General features: G+C 39.4%; 1 protein-coding gene across 4 annotated transcripts in view; it reads left to right on the forward strand.

Moving 5' to 3' along the window:
- Positions 1-17,497, forward strand: part of MAP2K4 (mitogen-activated protein kinase kinase 4) — a 182,691-nt gene that overhangs the window by 95,476 nt on the left and 69,718 nt on the right. For all 4 annotated transcript variants that reach the window (XM_069076805.1, XM_069076802.1, XM_069076803.1 and 1 more), the window contains one exon: positions 5,282-5,378. In XM_069076805.1, the coding sequence (XP_068932906.1) occupies positions 5,282-5,378 (97 nt within the window). The remainder of the gene's footprint in view (positions 1-5,281; positions 5,379-17,497) is intronic.

The following is a 17,497-nucleotide window of genomic DNA, read 5'->3' on the forward strand; positions in this document are numbered from 1 at the left end:
CCTGGTCACATTGCCCCTCAGTCAGTTGACCCCTGGGCTTTTTGCCACAGTAGAACTCTGCCACCAGGCAGGGGAGCTTTCATCCCAAATGCTGGGGTTTTCTCAGCTGCCAGAGGTATTAGATGGGTGCCCTCTCTGAGGTCTCTACATGCTCTGGCAGGCTGGACACACGATCCAGGACCTCCACCCTAGACTGCAATCCAGATCCAAGCAGGTTAAAATAAAAGTGAGTACCCCTCAGACTGGTCGCTTGGTCCCCCTGCACTCTGCTGGCCAGGAGCTGAAGCTGCCAGGTGGTGCAGGCTGGCTGTGCTGGGTATCTCAGCAGCTTCTTGCCCCGGGGGCAAAAGACTACAGTGCTCCCACTTACTGGGCCCCAAAGTCCAGATTGCACTGACCTCTCACTGTCCTTTGCATGTTTGTGTTGATAATTCTGGAAAGGGCCACAGCTGCTGCTGATCTGGAGTCCCTCAGGCTGGTCAGGCCTGCCCTGGGGCTAAAACCTCCAGCTCATGTTGGCCTGGGCTCAGCTCCCAGAGCGTTGCACTGGCCGATTCCTGTTGGCCTGCTGGGCTGTCCTCAGTGGGAGGTTAGCTTCTCTGTGTCATTTTGTGGGTTTAGCAGCTCCAAAGTTTCTTTAGAATCCCCTTTTTACATTGATTGGGCAAGGTGGAAGCCAGAGCCGCTGGGAGGTCATGCTTCTACTCCCGCCATCTTGACTCTGCCCCCCATCATTACCTTTATATAAGTTCTTTTTTCTTTTTTCATTTTACCTTCTTGTTATTTAGGATTTCTTTCTTAAGTCTCCATTTGGGTCTGTATCTTCTGCTTTTGGTCCTCTTTTTATTGTCTTTCTGTCTATATGGGATGTATTAATTATTTCTGTTTTTTTTCATTTATTTTCAATAACTTTATGCCCTTTAATGTGGTTTTTAATTTTAATGTAAAATTTCTGTGTGGTAATGAGAAAGATATATTTTTTTTGCTGTCTTGTTTAGAAAACACCCTAAGTCTTTCAATTGTAATTTTTCCTGAAATGTCTTTAGTTCCATATTTTCTCTTTTGTTTATCTTTCTCTTCAACTTATTCAAAACTGAGAAAGGGATATGTCACCTTTGTCTTTCTGTGGCCTCTCATAACTCCAGTGCTTCTTTTACATGAGGTGGGTACTAAAGCATTTGGACTGTATAAGTTTATTACTGTTATCAGTTTTTGGACTATGATTCCTATCAGCATTTTTTTTCCCTTTGTCAGCATGATTGCAGATCCTGCCTTTTTGGATTCTCTTGATGAATAAAAAATTGTTCCCCCATCCTTTCAGTTTTATTTTCTGTTTTTTTTTTTCTTTTAATGTTTCATATAAACAACATTTTAGTGCTTTGTTTTCTTACCAATCTGTTACTGTATTTTAATTTTATTGGATTGTTTAGACCAGGAGTAGGGATCCTTCTAGGTCCTTGGGTGCAGCCTTTTGACTGAGTTCAAGTTTTACAGAACAAATTCTTTTATTAAGGGTTTTTTTCTGTGAAGTTTGGATTCAATCAAAGGGTCGCACTTGAGGAGCTAGAGGGACACATGTGGCTTCGAGGCTACAGGTTCCCCACCCCTGGTTTAGACCATTTATATTTTAAATTAAGAGAATTAGGTTTATATTTTCCTCCTTTAGTCTCTAATATTGTTTTTTTTTTAAGTTATGATTTTCCTTCCTCAGTACTTTAAAGTTACTTTACCTTAATCTTTTTTAAGGTGGCATTGTTCCAATTACCTCCAATCACCAAAGCAAGACCCTCTTCTTCCCTCCCCCCTTTTCAGTTTTTGCCTCCTACTCCTTACCCACTCCCCTATTAGCTCTTCTGTTTTTGAGACCAGGGGAATAACCTTCACTAATTGCTAGCCTGTAGTTTGACCCCAGCACATTACAAAATCCTCTCTGTCCTCCTTCTCTCCTCTGTTCCCCTTTCATATATTTTCCAGTGTTTGTTATGTATTTCTATTTAAACCACAACCACAGTAACAAAAATCCATTTTTTTGCTGGAAAGAAGAGTGTCAACCAGGTTCTGTCCATAATGCCCCAGGCCCACTTCTTCACTATTGCTAACACCAAACTTCTGCTTCCACCTCTTTCTCCTTTTGTACATTTAAAAAAAAGTTTCTTACTGGTTTCTCTGCTCTCACTCCATTGCTGTTGCAGTTCTTGACTCCTATATTTATTCACTTCTCCTATGTTTTCCTTTGAAGTATTTGAAAAGCAAATCTCTTCATTTGTGGTTTTCTTTCTAAAAATTTTTCAAATACTTATTTATTATCAAATGTCCCATCTTTTTTCATGGGTGGTTAAGCTCAGATTTGTAGGGAATGTTACCTTTGGTTGTACCCTGACCTCCATTACTCTTTGGAACACATTATTCCATTTACTCCTCCTTTTTCTAGTGGGAGCAGAATAGTCTCGTGTTACTTGAGTTTTCTTTTCTTTGTATTTGAAGTTCTTCTTTTTGATAGGTTGTATTGTTGTTTCTGAATTTAATTGTTAAATTTAACCAACATGTGTCTTGGAGTTTACGACTTTGGAAATTTTTTTTCTGGAGTTGTTCCATGAATTTGTTCAATTGGTATCTCGTTTTCTTTATTCTCATTTCTCTTTGGAACCACTTCATCCTCATTTCTCTTTGGAACCACTAAAGAATAGCATGTTGTTATTCCACCTTCTCTAATTCCATAGATTACTCTGCCTCATCATGTGTTGAATCCCTTTTCTCCATTTTGCAGTATTTATTTGTAGATGCCTGAACTTATTTACTAGATCTGGAGACCATATTTCCTTCTGTTTGTGTTTTCTTTGTTGATTTATTTTCATATTTTCACAGTTTGAGTTTCTTCTCTAAATTTTTGGTAATTTGAATTGTTTAATTTTTTTCTTTTTTCCCCTATTCACATGCTGATGGTGGTTACTTTAGGTACTGGATCTCTTAAAAGGTCTTAGCCTCCTCCCATGCTGAGCAATTCATGGTTCACCAAAGTCTCTGCCCCAAGTGATTCTTGAGTGGTCAGAACTGACACCGGCTGGATGCTGTGTTCTTGCCCTCATGTTTTAGTGGGTTTCTGCACATCAACAACCCTTCCCATTCCCCCTCCTCAATACACAAATGTCCTGCCTTACCTGGTGACCTGTCCAACTCCCTCTGTTCTTCACTTCACTGGTAATTCAGTTCTTTGCAGTCCTAGCATTACAGGGTTGTAGTCCTGCATCAGACTTTTGTTCCCTAAAGGCAGCCCTAATGTAGCCTGAGCAAACTTACACAGCCTCCAGCTGGGAACCGTATTCATTGAAAAGAGGGAAGGGGAAGGTCCTGGTATAGGGTAGGTTTTTCTTTGTCAGGTGCTTGAATCTACTAATCCATTCTTGCTACCTGTAGCATGAGAGTTGGAGGAGAAGTGCTGAGTGAGTTCAGGGTCAGTAAGCTTCAGTTCATTTTTTAAAAAACTGTCTTTTGGATTCTGGGTGTCCTAGACAGTGGAGACAAATTACCTTCCTTTGGTCATTTGGTCATTTTATCTTTGGTGCATGATATTTGTTCTGGAGAGGTTTGAGAGGTTATGGGGGTTAGAGAAAATGTCTAGTTCTCTATTTTGTTGCTCATATGACATCACTTTACACAAATAAAGTCAAATCTAAATATAATCTAAATATTTATTGCTCAGAATTAGGGTGAGCCAATATAACAGAAATGCTACCTAGATTAATTTAGTTCTTCTGAACCATACCAATTAGACTATCAAAGGACAACTTTATAGAGATAGAAAAAATAATAGCAAAAATTCATCTGGAAGAACAAAAGGTTAAGAATATCAAGGGAATAATGAAAAATAATGGGGAAGAAGGAGGCCTAGCAATACCTGATCTCAAAACTATATTACAAAACTGTAATTGTCAAAACAGTTTGGTACTCAGTAGTAGAGAAGTAGATCAGTGGAATAGATTAGTAGTAACTTAATGTTTGATAAACCTCAGATTTCCAGCCATGAGCTCACTACTCTACAAAAATTGGGGGGATAACATAGATGCACATAAACATCTCATTATTAAGCCCCAAATGGGCACATAATTTATACAAAAAGAACAAATATCATAAGCAAACTAGAAGAGAATGGGATTAATTACATCAGATCTACGGATAAGGGAAGAGTTCATGACCAAACAAGAGATAGAAAGATTCACAGAAAGTACAATGTGCAATTTTGATTATATAAAATTAAAGAGTTTTTACACAAACCAACACAGCTATAATCAGAAGAGAAGCAGGAAATTGGGGAAAAAACATTTATAGTAAGTTTGTCTGATAAAGGTCTTATTTCAGGGTGTATAGGGAACTGAGTCAAATTTTTAAGAATAAAGGCTCGTATTAATAAATAGACAAAGGCTATGAATAGGCAGTTTTCAGAGGACAAACCCAAGCTATCCATAGCCCTACGAAAAAGTGCTCTAAAATCATTAATAATTAAAAGAATGCAAATTAAAACAACTCTGAGATACCATCTTACACCCATCAAACGGTCCATGATGACAAGACAGGAAAATAGCAATAGCTGGAGAAGATATGGGAAAACCAGTACACTAAGGCATTATTGGTGCAGCTATAAACTGGTCCAGCCATTCTGGAAAGCAGTTTGGAACTATGCCCAGAAAGCTATCAAATCTTTAACCCAGTGGTACGGCTACTAGGTTTGTATGCCAAAGAGTTAAAAGAGGGAGGCAAATGATCTGTATTTGTAAAAATATTTGTAGGAGCTCGTTCTGTGGTGTATTCAGATAGAGAACTGATGAATTCAGAATGTGTATATCTGTCTTCTTCCCTCCCTCCATTCCTCCCTTCCTTCCTTCCTTCCTTCCTTCCTTCCTTCCTTCCTTCCTTCCTTCCTTCCTTCCTTCCTTCCTTCCTTCCTTCCTTCCTTCCTTCCTCCCTCCCTTCCTCCCTCCCTCCCTCCCTCCCTCCCTTCCTTCCTTCCTCACTTCCCTCCTCTTGAATGACTATACATATTCTAATGGGGTTTTTCTTGCCTTCTCAATGGGTACTAGGAGGGAAAGCTTTTGGAACTGAAAACAAGATGCAATTGGGGAAAAAAAAAGAAATCATAGATAAGCTCTTTGTTGGGGCAGCTGCCCTCCTCCTTGTCCCATCCAATGCTTCTCATGTCTTCCTGGGCCTCAGCATGTCTTATGCCCTCTAAATAGTCCATCCTTACTTATGGTACACAATTTTACTTCTTATTTACATTTTCTAGGTAAACGTAAAGCACTGAAGCTGAATTTTGCAAATCCACCTTTCAAATCTACAGCACGATTTACCTTGAATCCTTCAGGAGTCCAAAACCCACACATGTGAGTATATTTGCCTTATAAATGAAAGTAAATGCCCAATTTAAGCAAGTATTCTGAAATTATATAGTAGAGATTTTCTGAAGGCAGGGGTAATCTTATTGGCCATCTATTATACTGCTATTTTGCTTCAAATGTGAATCATATATACTTATAATAATGCAGTATTTTATAGATTTATTTTAGTAAATTTAAATGGGGGAAATTAGCAGAAAGATTAAAGACAATTTTGCTTTGTCCTACCAGTAGCCCATGTTACTTCTAGTTTATGAACCTGAAGGAAGGTCTACCATTTATATTCAGTCATATACAGAATATTATCTATAGTTCTCCATAGATTCCTCTCACTTCTCATAGTCTCCCCTTTGATAGCCCAATAGGCGCTCATGTTTTATAAAGTAACTTCCCTTTAAAGGCTTTTTTTCCATGTAACTATTACTGAAATCAGGCCATATCCACGTGTTGATGTCCAATGAATGAAATATGGTTGCTATATTTCTGTAGCATTTTATTAAAAATCTGTTATTGAGCTAATGTCGCAGACTTGATTTTGCTTTGATTTTTGATAAAGTTACTCATTTAATTCCTACCAAGATAATGGATTTATTTGCTTACATACTTGAGTCATAAAATTCATGCATTATTAAATAGATACAATGTGTGTTAATATACATGACATGTTATTACTTAATAGATTTTGTTTGTAAAATTTGCCTTTTGGGGTTATTTCTTCCTAGGCACTCTGCTTACCCCTCTATAAAAGTAGTCTTATGTGTGTATGTAACAAGAATGATTGTTATCATTGTTTTTGAATGCTGTGAATAAGTAATGTATAGAAGACAATAAATGTTTGTTTTAACAGAATTTATGTTACAAAAATAAAAAAGGTAATATTGAACATTGATATTGTTAGGATTGGGCTTCTATTTATCTTTCTTTACAGATGCTCTACATGTTTCTTTAATTTCTCATATTAGTTTCTACTTTTTTTGAATCTTATTCCTCACTCACAATTTGCTGCCAGTGTTTTTTTCTCCCTTTCTTTCCTATCCTTTCCCATTTGCTTGATAGCATTCTTCATCAACTTGTTTCTTTTTCCTTATCTCTACCTTGAAGGCCCTGCATGAACTTGGCATGAATTTAGGAGTTAGGTGCCCATTGCTAGTACCTTTTCTTCCTTCTTGGGATAGCAGGCAGTAGACTGGGCAGGAAGCCAAAAACCTAAGTGAATGTTTACCTGGATGAATATTAGTCTTCCGAGTGAATTTGGTGATAGGAATGGACAGACACAGGGTGAGATATATACTGGAGCTTTGGAGTTTCTTATGACCATGCGTGAACTGGGCTTATTTGGAACTACTCCCAGGAGAACTATAAGCAAGTAATAAGTGTCATGGTAAAAATAAATAACAGTAGGAACCATGCACCCAAAACTCTTTTAACATGTAAACGTACTGACAAAAGAAGCACACTATATTATTTATTAAGATTTTAATATGTTTAAATCTGTGGTATTCACTCCATCTTCAAGTTACTGTAAAAGGAAGATGTGTTGAACAGAAGGAGATGTTTTTATTTACAGAGTTAAAAAAAAACCTGGAGAGGTTAAACACTTTCAGGTCATCATAAGGATCATAGTAAAATTTAATTTCATTTTGTAAAAATTTTGTGATTTCATTATTGTGGGGAACTCCTTCCACAAATGCAGATTACATTAGGAGGCAAATGTTATAAATTTGGTATATAACTTTAAAAATATTCAGGGATTTGATGGCAATCTTTCTCCATTGTTTTGGAAATTTTCTATTGGTTCTTGGTCTGGTAGCTATCATACTATTTTACTATCATACTATCTCTGCCTATCAATAAGATGGTGAAAGTACCCTATCATTTTAATCAAACTTCAGTTTGGAGACTCTTATATAGGTTGTCCAGATGAGGATACTCATCACATCCAAAAGTCTTTGTAGAAAAAAACTAAAGAATGCTCTTTAAATAATTACCTTTCCTTCTCCTATGATAAAAAGTCCAATTTACACATATACATGGCTGTTATAGATCTCTAAAATCATTCAAATCCCATTACTGTACATGAGTACTACACCAAAAAGGATACTTTTTGTTAAAATAGATTATTTGCTGAATGATTAAGGAATAGTTGCGTGTGTCCTAATTTTTTTTCATTCCACACAATTTATTATGTCCATATGAACAAAACAGTGTTGGTATGAATTTTCATTTAGGACTTGGAAATTGCTTTGTTATATTGTATTGAATTGACTACAGAAATTGTACAGAAGGATTGTAAACGGCAGCATGGGGAAGCTTGACTTCAACCACTGTTTGCTCCAGAGAACCAAAGAAAACATGAATGATGGGGATGACCTTTGTAAATGAATTCTCCTAGTTGTTAGAGTACTTTCTTTCCTCCTAGATTCAGGAGTTTCTAGTCTTCCTGGAATTATATTAATAATTCCAAAAATCATTGCTTTTCTTGATGTCAGTATAGCTCTACTCATATACGCTAGTGATAGAACATTTCCTAGATAATAAAAACCTCACACTTATATAGCTTTTTAAGGTTTGTAAACTCACCAAAATAACTGAGTCCTAAGTTGTTTGATTATTATTATTCCAATTTTACAGAGCAGAAAACTTAGGCTCAGAGAGTTTTAAATGACTTGCTATCATAATTCCTCTGACTCCACATCTAATACTTTTTCTACTATATCCTGTTATCACTCACAGTGTTGTGAAGAGAATAAGAGTGAGCTGAGGCCTGGGTGCAGAGTAAATTTGGGTGTGGATTTATTGATCAAGTGCTCGACTACCCAGAGTATACAGTCAAATCAGGCAGCCTTGGGTTGGGGTACAGACAAGGCTTATAAAGGCAAAAACCACAAAAGCCACAATTGGGGAGGGGAGCTAGTGTAAGCAATGATATACAGAAGCCAAGAACAGCCATTGGTTGGATCCATAGTTCAGGGCTAATTTGGAAAACATGGTGCAAGGGTACAATGATGTGACCAGGGTCCTTCCTAGAACAGGGTGGAGGGCACAGGGGCAGTGGAATTCCCTGAACAGGCTAGGGTCATGGAACAGGTCAGGGTCATGTTCTGGGTGAAGGGTACGGGGGACCTTGCTTGGTCAGCATCCTGGAACAGGGTGGTCTCTTGCATGGGATAGACTTGCCCCATGATCTCTATACAGGCTTGTACCATAATCCTTATACATGCTGCTGTTTCAAGGCTTACTGATTTAGGGAAGTTCTAACTTAAGAAAAGATAAAAGAGCAGGGGACTATGCCTTGGGTAACTCGTAATTATCCAGGACTATGCCTTTAAGTTGTTACAAGCAGTTACAGGGTTTATGATAAAAATAAAGACAAATATAAAGGGGCTTAATGGTGGGCTCCAAATCAGGTGGCATGTGATTTAGGTTACCTTACAACATTCCCCACTTCTTTTCAGGAAAATGTCAAACCATTGACAAGAATCTGGGCCACACACTAAGACAATAATATATAAACAAAACTTAGAGTTCATTTGGACACATGATAGAGGGGTGGCACTGGAAGCAGAGTTGTAGATCCTGCAGGGTTGACAAAGTCCAGGAAGGGAGCTATCTCAGCAAGGGTCAGGTCTGGGCTCTTGGGACTGTGGTCTGCCTCTGATGCTGTCTTGTGTGGATCCCGTAGCTCAGGAGAGGGGCAGACTTTAGCTGACTTGAGTCCATGTGTACAAGATGCTTAGCCAGTCAGCTTTAACAAGAGTTCTTAATAACATATAAGCTGAACAGCACAGACAAGCAAGTAAGTTTTCTCTGGCCACACAGGGAAAACAGTAAGTGATCTTTTATGATGTTACAAAGATGACATGATAACAGTAAGGCAAGTACACAGTAGTTTAACCCTGACCATACCCTTATACACTCCTAGAACTAAATTCAAACCTCTGCTTTATCTTAAACAGACTTAAAACTTAAAATTACAAAAATTAATAAAATCAAAATTTAAACAGCATATATTTTTTAAATTTGAAGAAGTCCTAATTAGGCATCTAATTCTATTTCCCTCTCTAAAGCTTCAGTTAAACAACTATCCTATTTTAGAATAAAAAAAATTAGTATCAAAATTAGTATCATTCTATTATAATTATTGAGCTTAATTATTGAAACTTGTCAGCAAGAATAGGGACAAAACTATAATGAGGGAACTACAGTTCCCTAACTTTAGGAGGTCAGTTCCAGGCAAGATATATACCAAGCTGCAGTCTGCAGTGCGCCAAGATGTGCTGGGTGCTTGTGGGTAAATCAAGTCACGGGAATGCTACCTCAGCACATGCTCATCAGTTGTTCCCCCGACCTTCCTTTGCACTTCATACCTGTATCTTCAGGTGTGGCACCATGGGGCAGCTCACTTTGCACCTGTAAGTTACAGGGTTTAGCTCCATGGATGAGTGACTGGGGCAGCTTTTCTTGATATTTATACCTGGAGGTAGACTCAAAGAAACAGCCAATCAATAGTCCCATAAATATTGTGATAATTTTCAATAATTAATTTAACTGCTTTTATAATTTTAATCTTCTTTAACTATTCTAACAAATTTATAATTACTTGCCAAATTCCCCTATTTCCTTTATGGGTATCCTAACAATCAATTCAATCAGTTTATATTAATTTTCCTTCAAGATGCCATTTTACTCATTTTATCAGTTGATAATAATTTTCTAAAAATGCCTTCCCTTTACTTCCTCATACTGTCACTGCCTTGTCATAACTTCCTCATGCCTTCTCTCAACATATTTAACCATCAAAAACTGACATTAGCTGGAAACAGGAGAGGGCTTGGATAAACCCCACTTGTCCTGAAACTTTCTTACCTGCTTTATTTAGCTGTCTACCATTCATAGTCTTTCAAAAAATATCATACAAGACCTTCTAAAACATCTTTCTAAAAATATTTCTTTCTTTGAAGGCAATTAAATTTATCCTGATACTTGAAAAATACAATTACTAAACTTTTATAACAGGACAAGCAATTAATGATCAAAATAAATATATAATTGCTTTTTAAATGGAGATTTAAGTTTTCAGTGGACTCGCTGCTTACTAGGGCCAGGCCTATAATAAAGTTGGGGCAGCTTTTTTTTTTTTTAATTCTAGCATTTCTCCCTCATGGGATTGGGACCCAATTTCAATTGGGAAACGGGGCAGGGTTATCTGCTTCCATCCATGGCTTCTTCAGGCTGACAAGGGGTGTAGAACTGTCCCTGCTTCAGTGGGTCATGAAGAAGAAGTTGACTGGAACCGAGCAAATACCATCACTGCTAGCTGCTGATTGTAGATGAATTGGCCTGTAGTTTGAGAGACACTTAACCAACAGGTAAATTTAATATGCAGGGCCCAGTAATTTAATAGGCTCCCAAGCACCACGCCCTTCATCATCCCACCCCCTTCAAACAAATAGGACCCAAGATCATTTGGGGTTGGGGATGAAGGTCTCAGTGTCCCAAACCATGCTGAGGGAGGACATAAAGCTGGGGTTATGGTCTCACTAGGTACTTTGGGCCTGCTGATGGACTCTGGTCTGGCCAAGCATTTCACAGGTGTCAGGCAGTGGTGGGCACCCAGTCAGAGATATCATCTGGGTGCTGTGCCTAGAAAACACAAAACTAGGAAAAAAATTTAAACAACACAGGGGCCAAAAAGTCAAAAGTGGAGTGTGGATGGGCTAAAATACTCCATTACTTAGATGCAACACAATCTAGGTTTTAAAACTGCTGCAACAGACACAGGTAAAGGTCATGGATACCTGATGTTTCAGATGGCAGAAATACACCATAAACCAGGTCCAACAAAATTGATGAAATAGTATAACTGATGTCATAGAAACTTGCCCATTTTATAGTTGTAACAAAAATTAAATAGTCTGCTGTACTTAAAAGATCTTACAATTTAATAAATCTAAGTAATATTATTACTACTTGCATTTGACCCACATAACCTCAAAGAAATGAATTTTCAAAACACAAAAATTTAGTGCACACAGAGGGCAATTTAAATTCCCAAAACCCCTAACTCCCACAGGGAAAAATTATAAATACCCCATAAAAGTTATAGTAATTCTCAAAATCCAAACAATCCCAATTTTAACTAACCCAATTTAAACAACATAAAGGAACTATTAACACAATTTAAATTTAAATGATGGTCACTTAATTCATACAATAGAAAGAAAATTTTCAAATTGAGAAATACTGTGATAACACAACAACATCATGACAGTAACTGCAGTACCAAAGCATCCATCCAACTATTACAAACAAAAATTAATTTTGGAAAATTGGGCCAACAAATGCCAGGGCTTTTCTCCTCTTTCTACAAATTTCAGGGCCTGTTCATGGACCCAGGGATATGAAGGAGAGGGGGTCTTTTGTATGCTTAGAGGTATGGGCTTCAGGGTGCCCAGGAGCCCAGGAGAGGTGGTAGTGGGGCCCACAACAGATGTTCTAATTATTTTAATTTACACCCCCCAGAAATATCACATATATTTACTCCTTCCCTTTTTTTCAGTCTCCCTGCATGCCAAACTTTGGCCAGAAGTTAAAAATGCGGATTTTAAACGCAGTTTATTCTGTCCTTCCTTTGTCTTCCTGTTGTTCCCACACAGAACTTTAGAAGTATGGTGAGTGGATGCCTTATAAGGGCACTGCTTAATGTAATTACCTTGTTCCTTACAATAAAAGCAAAGTGGTCTTTTCAAAGGGCAGTCCTTCCTCCAATGACTTCTTTGCAATTTGTACACTGATCTATCTTAGGTTTAACAAGGTGGGGGGAATGCCCATATTTATGTAGTTGTCCTGGAAGAGGGTGAGAAGGGAGTTGAGGGCCAGTGGGGAGAGTGGGATGTAATGAAGTCACCAGGGCCTGAGTAAGATGTTGAACAAATTTCTTAGAGGTGCTGGAAGTGTTTGCAGTAGAAGATGGATGGGAAGAATGGGCAGGGCTGCCAGGACCCTAGGGGGCTGACAGAAAAGGGAAGAGGAGGAAGCCTGAGAGCAAAAGTTTGTCCCTGCCTGATTAGGAAGGGGAAGGGCTAAGCTTACCTTCCTCCTCAGCAGAATCAGGCAAAAGATGTGGGGGTGGGGCCAGCTGAGCCGGCTCCAGGGAAGGAGGCTATGGTGGTGGTGGAGGAGAGGCCAGGGGAGTAGATTGAGGGGAGTGAGGGGCTCCCGAACTATGTGGGGGGTGGTAGTAGGAGACTCAGAAAAAGATCTGAATCTTCCCCTTCATCTTGAACTTCCTCCTTTTTGGAAACAGGCGGGGGCCGGGCTACGAGGAACTGAATGAGGGCTAGCCAGACATGAATGTAAAAGTGCTATAACTACCCAAGGAAGTTTTGGATGGACTGGTGGAAGCCCCCATACCCGGCAGTAGGAAACCACACAAACCCCCCCCAAAAAACTTAAACAAACTTCGAGCACAGGTGGGGGCTGCCAGGCAAAAATAAAAGTAACTTATAACAAAATTTTAGACAAACAACCAGACCGCTGTACATATAACATTCAATAAACACAACACAAACAAATAAAATCCAAGCAGAAAGACAATAGGCCCACATAGAGGACCCATAAAATAAGGCATAGGATAAGGAAAGCACAAATGACCTGAAACCCATGCACCCCCTACACTTCCTCTCACTACAGGCCCTGTGCTCTCACCGCTCCATGCACCCTTACACTTACAAAAAATATAAACGAGTGAAATTTGCCTCTTACCACAGGCCCTGTGCTCTCACTGCAGGATATGCAAGAAGAGATAGAAAAATGGGCTTTCCCAGTGTGATTTAAACCCTGATAAACCTGGGGGGGCGGGGCATGGGAATTTTACCCCTGAGCAGAGCAGCCCTGATGGGCCTCAGAGGGGGAGGCTTGCCCCCTGAGCAGAGTAAACCTGTTTTTCCTCAGAGGGGTGGACAAGAATTTTACCCCTGAGCAGAGCCCCTCCAATTTACTCCTTGCCTCAGAGGAAGGGGGCTCTGGGAATACCTATCTGTGGGACAAGACTCCCACGACCAGTTAGAAAAGTGGGACTACGTCGACTGCCCTGGGGTGACTAAACACCCCTCTCTCTACCCCCCCCCCCCAAACCAACCTACTGGCAGAAGTTCCAGCATCCTGGAGTCTGCCAGGGAGTAAGTGTGATTACAATGGATCAGGATCTGGTCTCAGAGAGCCAAGAGGGGCCCTACTAGATAGTGTTAATGAGATTTACACCTGCCCCATGCTGTCACCACAAGACAGGATACTCCTCTTTTTTCTGTGTTATACCTGCCTTGGCAAACACTATGGGTATGTCTCCCCTTACTCCTACTCCCTACGAGTGTTCAGACCCTCAGATGGAAAGGCAGGATAGAGCCTTAAGAAAAAAGACAGACTAGAAAAATAAGAGACACTAACACTTCCAAACACTCACAAACACACAGAGACAGACACTACAAAACACTCACCTCCAGAGGGTTTTCGGATCCGTTTTCAGGTTGAATTAAGGCAAGTCAGCGTCAGGCAGGCAGGCTAGTCCTGGCCCATGTCAAACCCCAGAGCCCTGGAAACATCCAGGTGCCGGCTTCTGAGAATGAGATGATCAGGGACCCCTACCAGCTGTGGTTGAGAGCCTAGTCAAGCCGAGGTCTTGAAGGGGTGATCTAGAAACCCAAAGGGCCTCCAGGATCCCCTAAATCTCGCTGGGGCCTGCAAAAATGTTGTAAAGAGAATAAGAGCAAGTTGAGGCCTGGGTGTAGAGTAAATTTGGGTGTGGATTTATTGATCAAGTGCCAAGTGCTCGACTACCCGGAGTATACAGTCAAATCAGGCAGCCTTGAGTTGGGGTACAGACAAGGCTTATAAAGGCAAAAACCACAAAAGCCACAATTGGGGAGGGGAGCTAGTGTAAGCAATGACATACAGAAGCCAAGAACAGCCATTGGTTGGATCCATAGTTCAGGGCTAATTTGGAAAACATGGTGCAAGGGTACAATGATGTGACCAGGGTCCTTCCTAGAACAGGGTGGAGGGCACAGGGGCAGTGGAATTCCCTGAACAGGCTAGGGTCATGGAACAGGTCAGGGTCATGTTCTGGGTGAAGGGTATGGGGGACCTTGCTTGGTCAGCATCCTGGAACAGGGTGGTCTCTTGCATGGGATAGACTTGCCCCATGATCTCTATACAGGCTTGTACCATAATCCTTATACATGCTGCTGTTTCAAGGCTTACTGATTTAGGGAAGTTCTAACTTAAGAAAAGATAAAAGAGCAGGGGACTATGCCTTGGGTAACTCGTAATTACCCAGGACTATGCCTTTAAGTTGTTACAAGCAGTTACAGGGTTTATGATAAAAACAAAGACAAATATAAAGGGGCTTAATGGTGGCTTAATGGTGGGCTCCAAATCAGGTGGCATGTGATTTAGGTTACCTTACAACAAGAGGTGTGTTAATTAGAAGCATTTTCTTCTTTTGGCCATTCTTACTCTGTCTCCAGGAACTGATTGTTGTCAAGTACATCTTTCTTGTGAACTTGCTGTTTTAGTAAATCCAGTCAGGTGTGACTGGGAAGTCACTCGTGATCTCTAAAAAGAGGGGGTTATACCTTTCCAATTAAATAGTATTCTTTACATGGAGAAAATATCCATTTTACTCTTACCAAATTGTAACACAGTATTTTACTTATTATTTAATCTGGGGTCTTAGATTTATAGTTTGAAAGGGACCTTAGCCATCCATCTGCTTCATTTTGCACATAAAGAGAGGTTAGTTGAGTTGCCTAGAGTTACACAGGTTTAAAAAAAGTAATCAAGTACATTCAGGTGGCTCCATGTTGTGATATTGTATTTGTAACAGGATTTTGCCACTTGTTAACCCCCAAAATACTAGAATTAAGACTATGAAAATTATTTTTTACAGTTGTAGCTTTCATTAGCTCAGGAGTGTCACCCAGGGTAGAAGAAGGAGCAATCTGTTTAAAAAATAATTTTCAAGGAGTAATGACACTTGATAATAAAAGTTTTTTGCAGAATATACTATGGATTTGTACCTGTCCATAGATGAGCAGTTGGGAAACTAAAGTACACAGCACAAGTATGAGACTTGTGTCTCTTCTACAGAAGGTCCCCTGGAAGTGATCATGTAAATGACCTGCTTTTGTAGAATTAAGTGAATTTTATTGAAACAACAACAACAAAGCGGATCTGTAGCAGTAACATACATTTATCTCACACCTGCTGCTGAATCAGGAAGGACTGAATTTGAATCCTGATCAACAGAGTTATGATCCTGGGCAAGTCATTTAACCTCTCTTAGCCTCAGTTTACTCATGTATAAAATGAAGATGATAGTACCTACATTGCAGGATTGATGTGAAGATTAAGTAAGATAATGAATATAAAGTGCTTGGCAAATCTAAAAGTGCTATGTGGATATTAGTTATTTTCCTGATTCTGGGCTACAGGCTTTGCCGGCCAATTTCTGCTTGGCATCTCTCATGAGAAATACCCAAAGTTGAGTTCCCCATTGACCCACATCTAGGTGGTAGATACTGTCACAGACCCCCTTATGGCAACCTGGTTCAAGGACTTTCTCGAATAGGAAGGGGGTAGGACCTCAAGATACCTAGCAAGTGTCTGCTATGGAATTAGCAGAAGCTGTCTTTCACATCCACCAGTCTCCTTCCATACAGAATATTTTGGGTTAGAAGAAACAGATATAAAGCTGTATCCGTTGAGTCTAGTGATTAGACCTTTGTTTCTACAGCTATCAGATGAGGAAAAAAAGAAAAGAAAACAAAAAATATTTCCTTAGAGAAACCAGGCTATCACATTAATATCTCCCCATTTTCTCTGGCTTGTCCCCCATTCCTAGAATTCTCTCCCTCTTTATCTCTGTCTCATGGCAGAGAATGCCATTTCATCCAACTCTTTCATTTTACAGATGAGGAAAGTCAGGCCCAGAGGTATGAAGAGTCTTGCAGGAGACCTCACATTTGAGTACTGTGATTCCAATCTCAAAGCTCTATTGAAATTCTGTTGCTACATGGGTAGCATTTGGCAAATTATTTACCTTTTTGTATGTCTTCTTGTTTCTTCCTTGATATAGTGAGCACACTGATTGATTTAGATCAGGGAGTCTTAAAACCTTTTTTGTGTCAGGGACCTCTTTGGCAGTCTGTGAAGCTTTTGGACCCCTGCTCAGAATAGTGTTTTTAAAAGCATGCAATAAAATATATAATATTATAAAGGAAGCCAATTACATTGAAATAAGTTGATCAGAATATGTATAAAACAAGTTTACCAACCTCAGGTTGAGAATTCCTTGTCTAGATAATTTCTAAGGTTCCTTCATCTCTAAATCTGTGCTCTGTTATGATATGACTTAAAAAAAAATCAAATCCACCATCAAATACATGATTTGCTGTCATTTAGGACATTAAAAAGAATGAGCCTCAGGCCCAAATAACAGATAGTAATAATGATATAACACTAATTATGACTTTTGAACACTTGAAGATGGACATTTTTCTGACAAACTTTCAGTGAGATAGGTAGATCTCCATTCTATTGATGTAGAAAGTGATAACTGTTGTAACAGCCTACTGCTTTGCTTCTGTGACTCCTCTCTCCCCACTCCTGCACATCCTTCACTCTCCTGTCAGACTGACCCCCCTACTCAATAAATTTACCTCTACAATAAATTATAAAATCCTCTGGTTTTTAAAGCTCTTCATAACCTGGGATCCATCTAGTTTTCCAGTCTTTTTACACCATATTTTTTTCAACATTCTCTGCAATCTAGGGATAGGGGCCTCTCTGCATAAAGTATTCCGTCTCCAGACTGAACATTTTCACTGGATGTCCCCCAAGCCTGAAATACTCTCTCATCCTCATTTCTGCCTTCTAGCTTCTTCAGCTTTCTTCAAGTTTTAGTTAAAGTCTTACCTTCTACACAGAGCTTTTCCCAGTCCTACTTAATTTTAGTGATACTTTGTCAGTATCAGAGAAACTTTCTAGAAAAATGACCATAAGCAAGCTGTTCTAGCTTCTTTGGTTCTGTTTCAGGGTCAGTATGTATT

This window comes from Petaurus breviceps, unplaced genomic scaffold (assembly GCF_028583685.1).
Source record: "Petaurus breviceps papuanus isolate PSGF00001 unplaced genomic scaffold, PetGlider_PUasm1.0 90925, whole genome shotgun sequence".
NCBI lineage: Eukaryota > Metazoa > Chordata > Mammalia > Diprotodontia > Petauridae > Petaurus > Petaurus breviceps.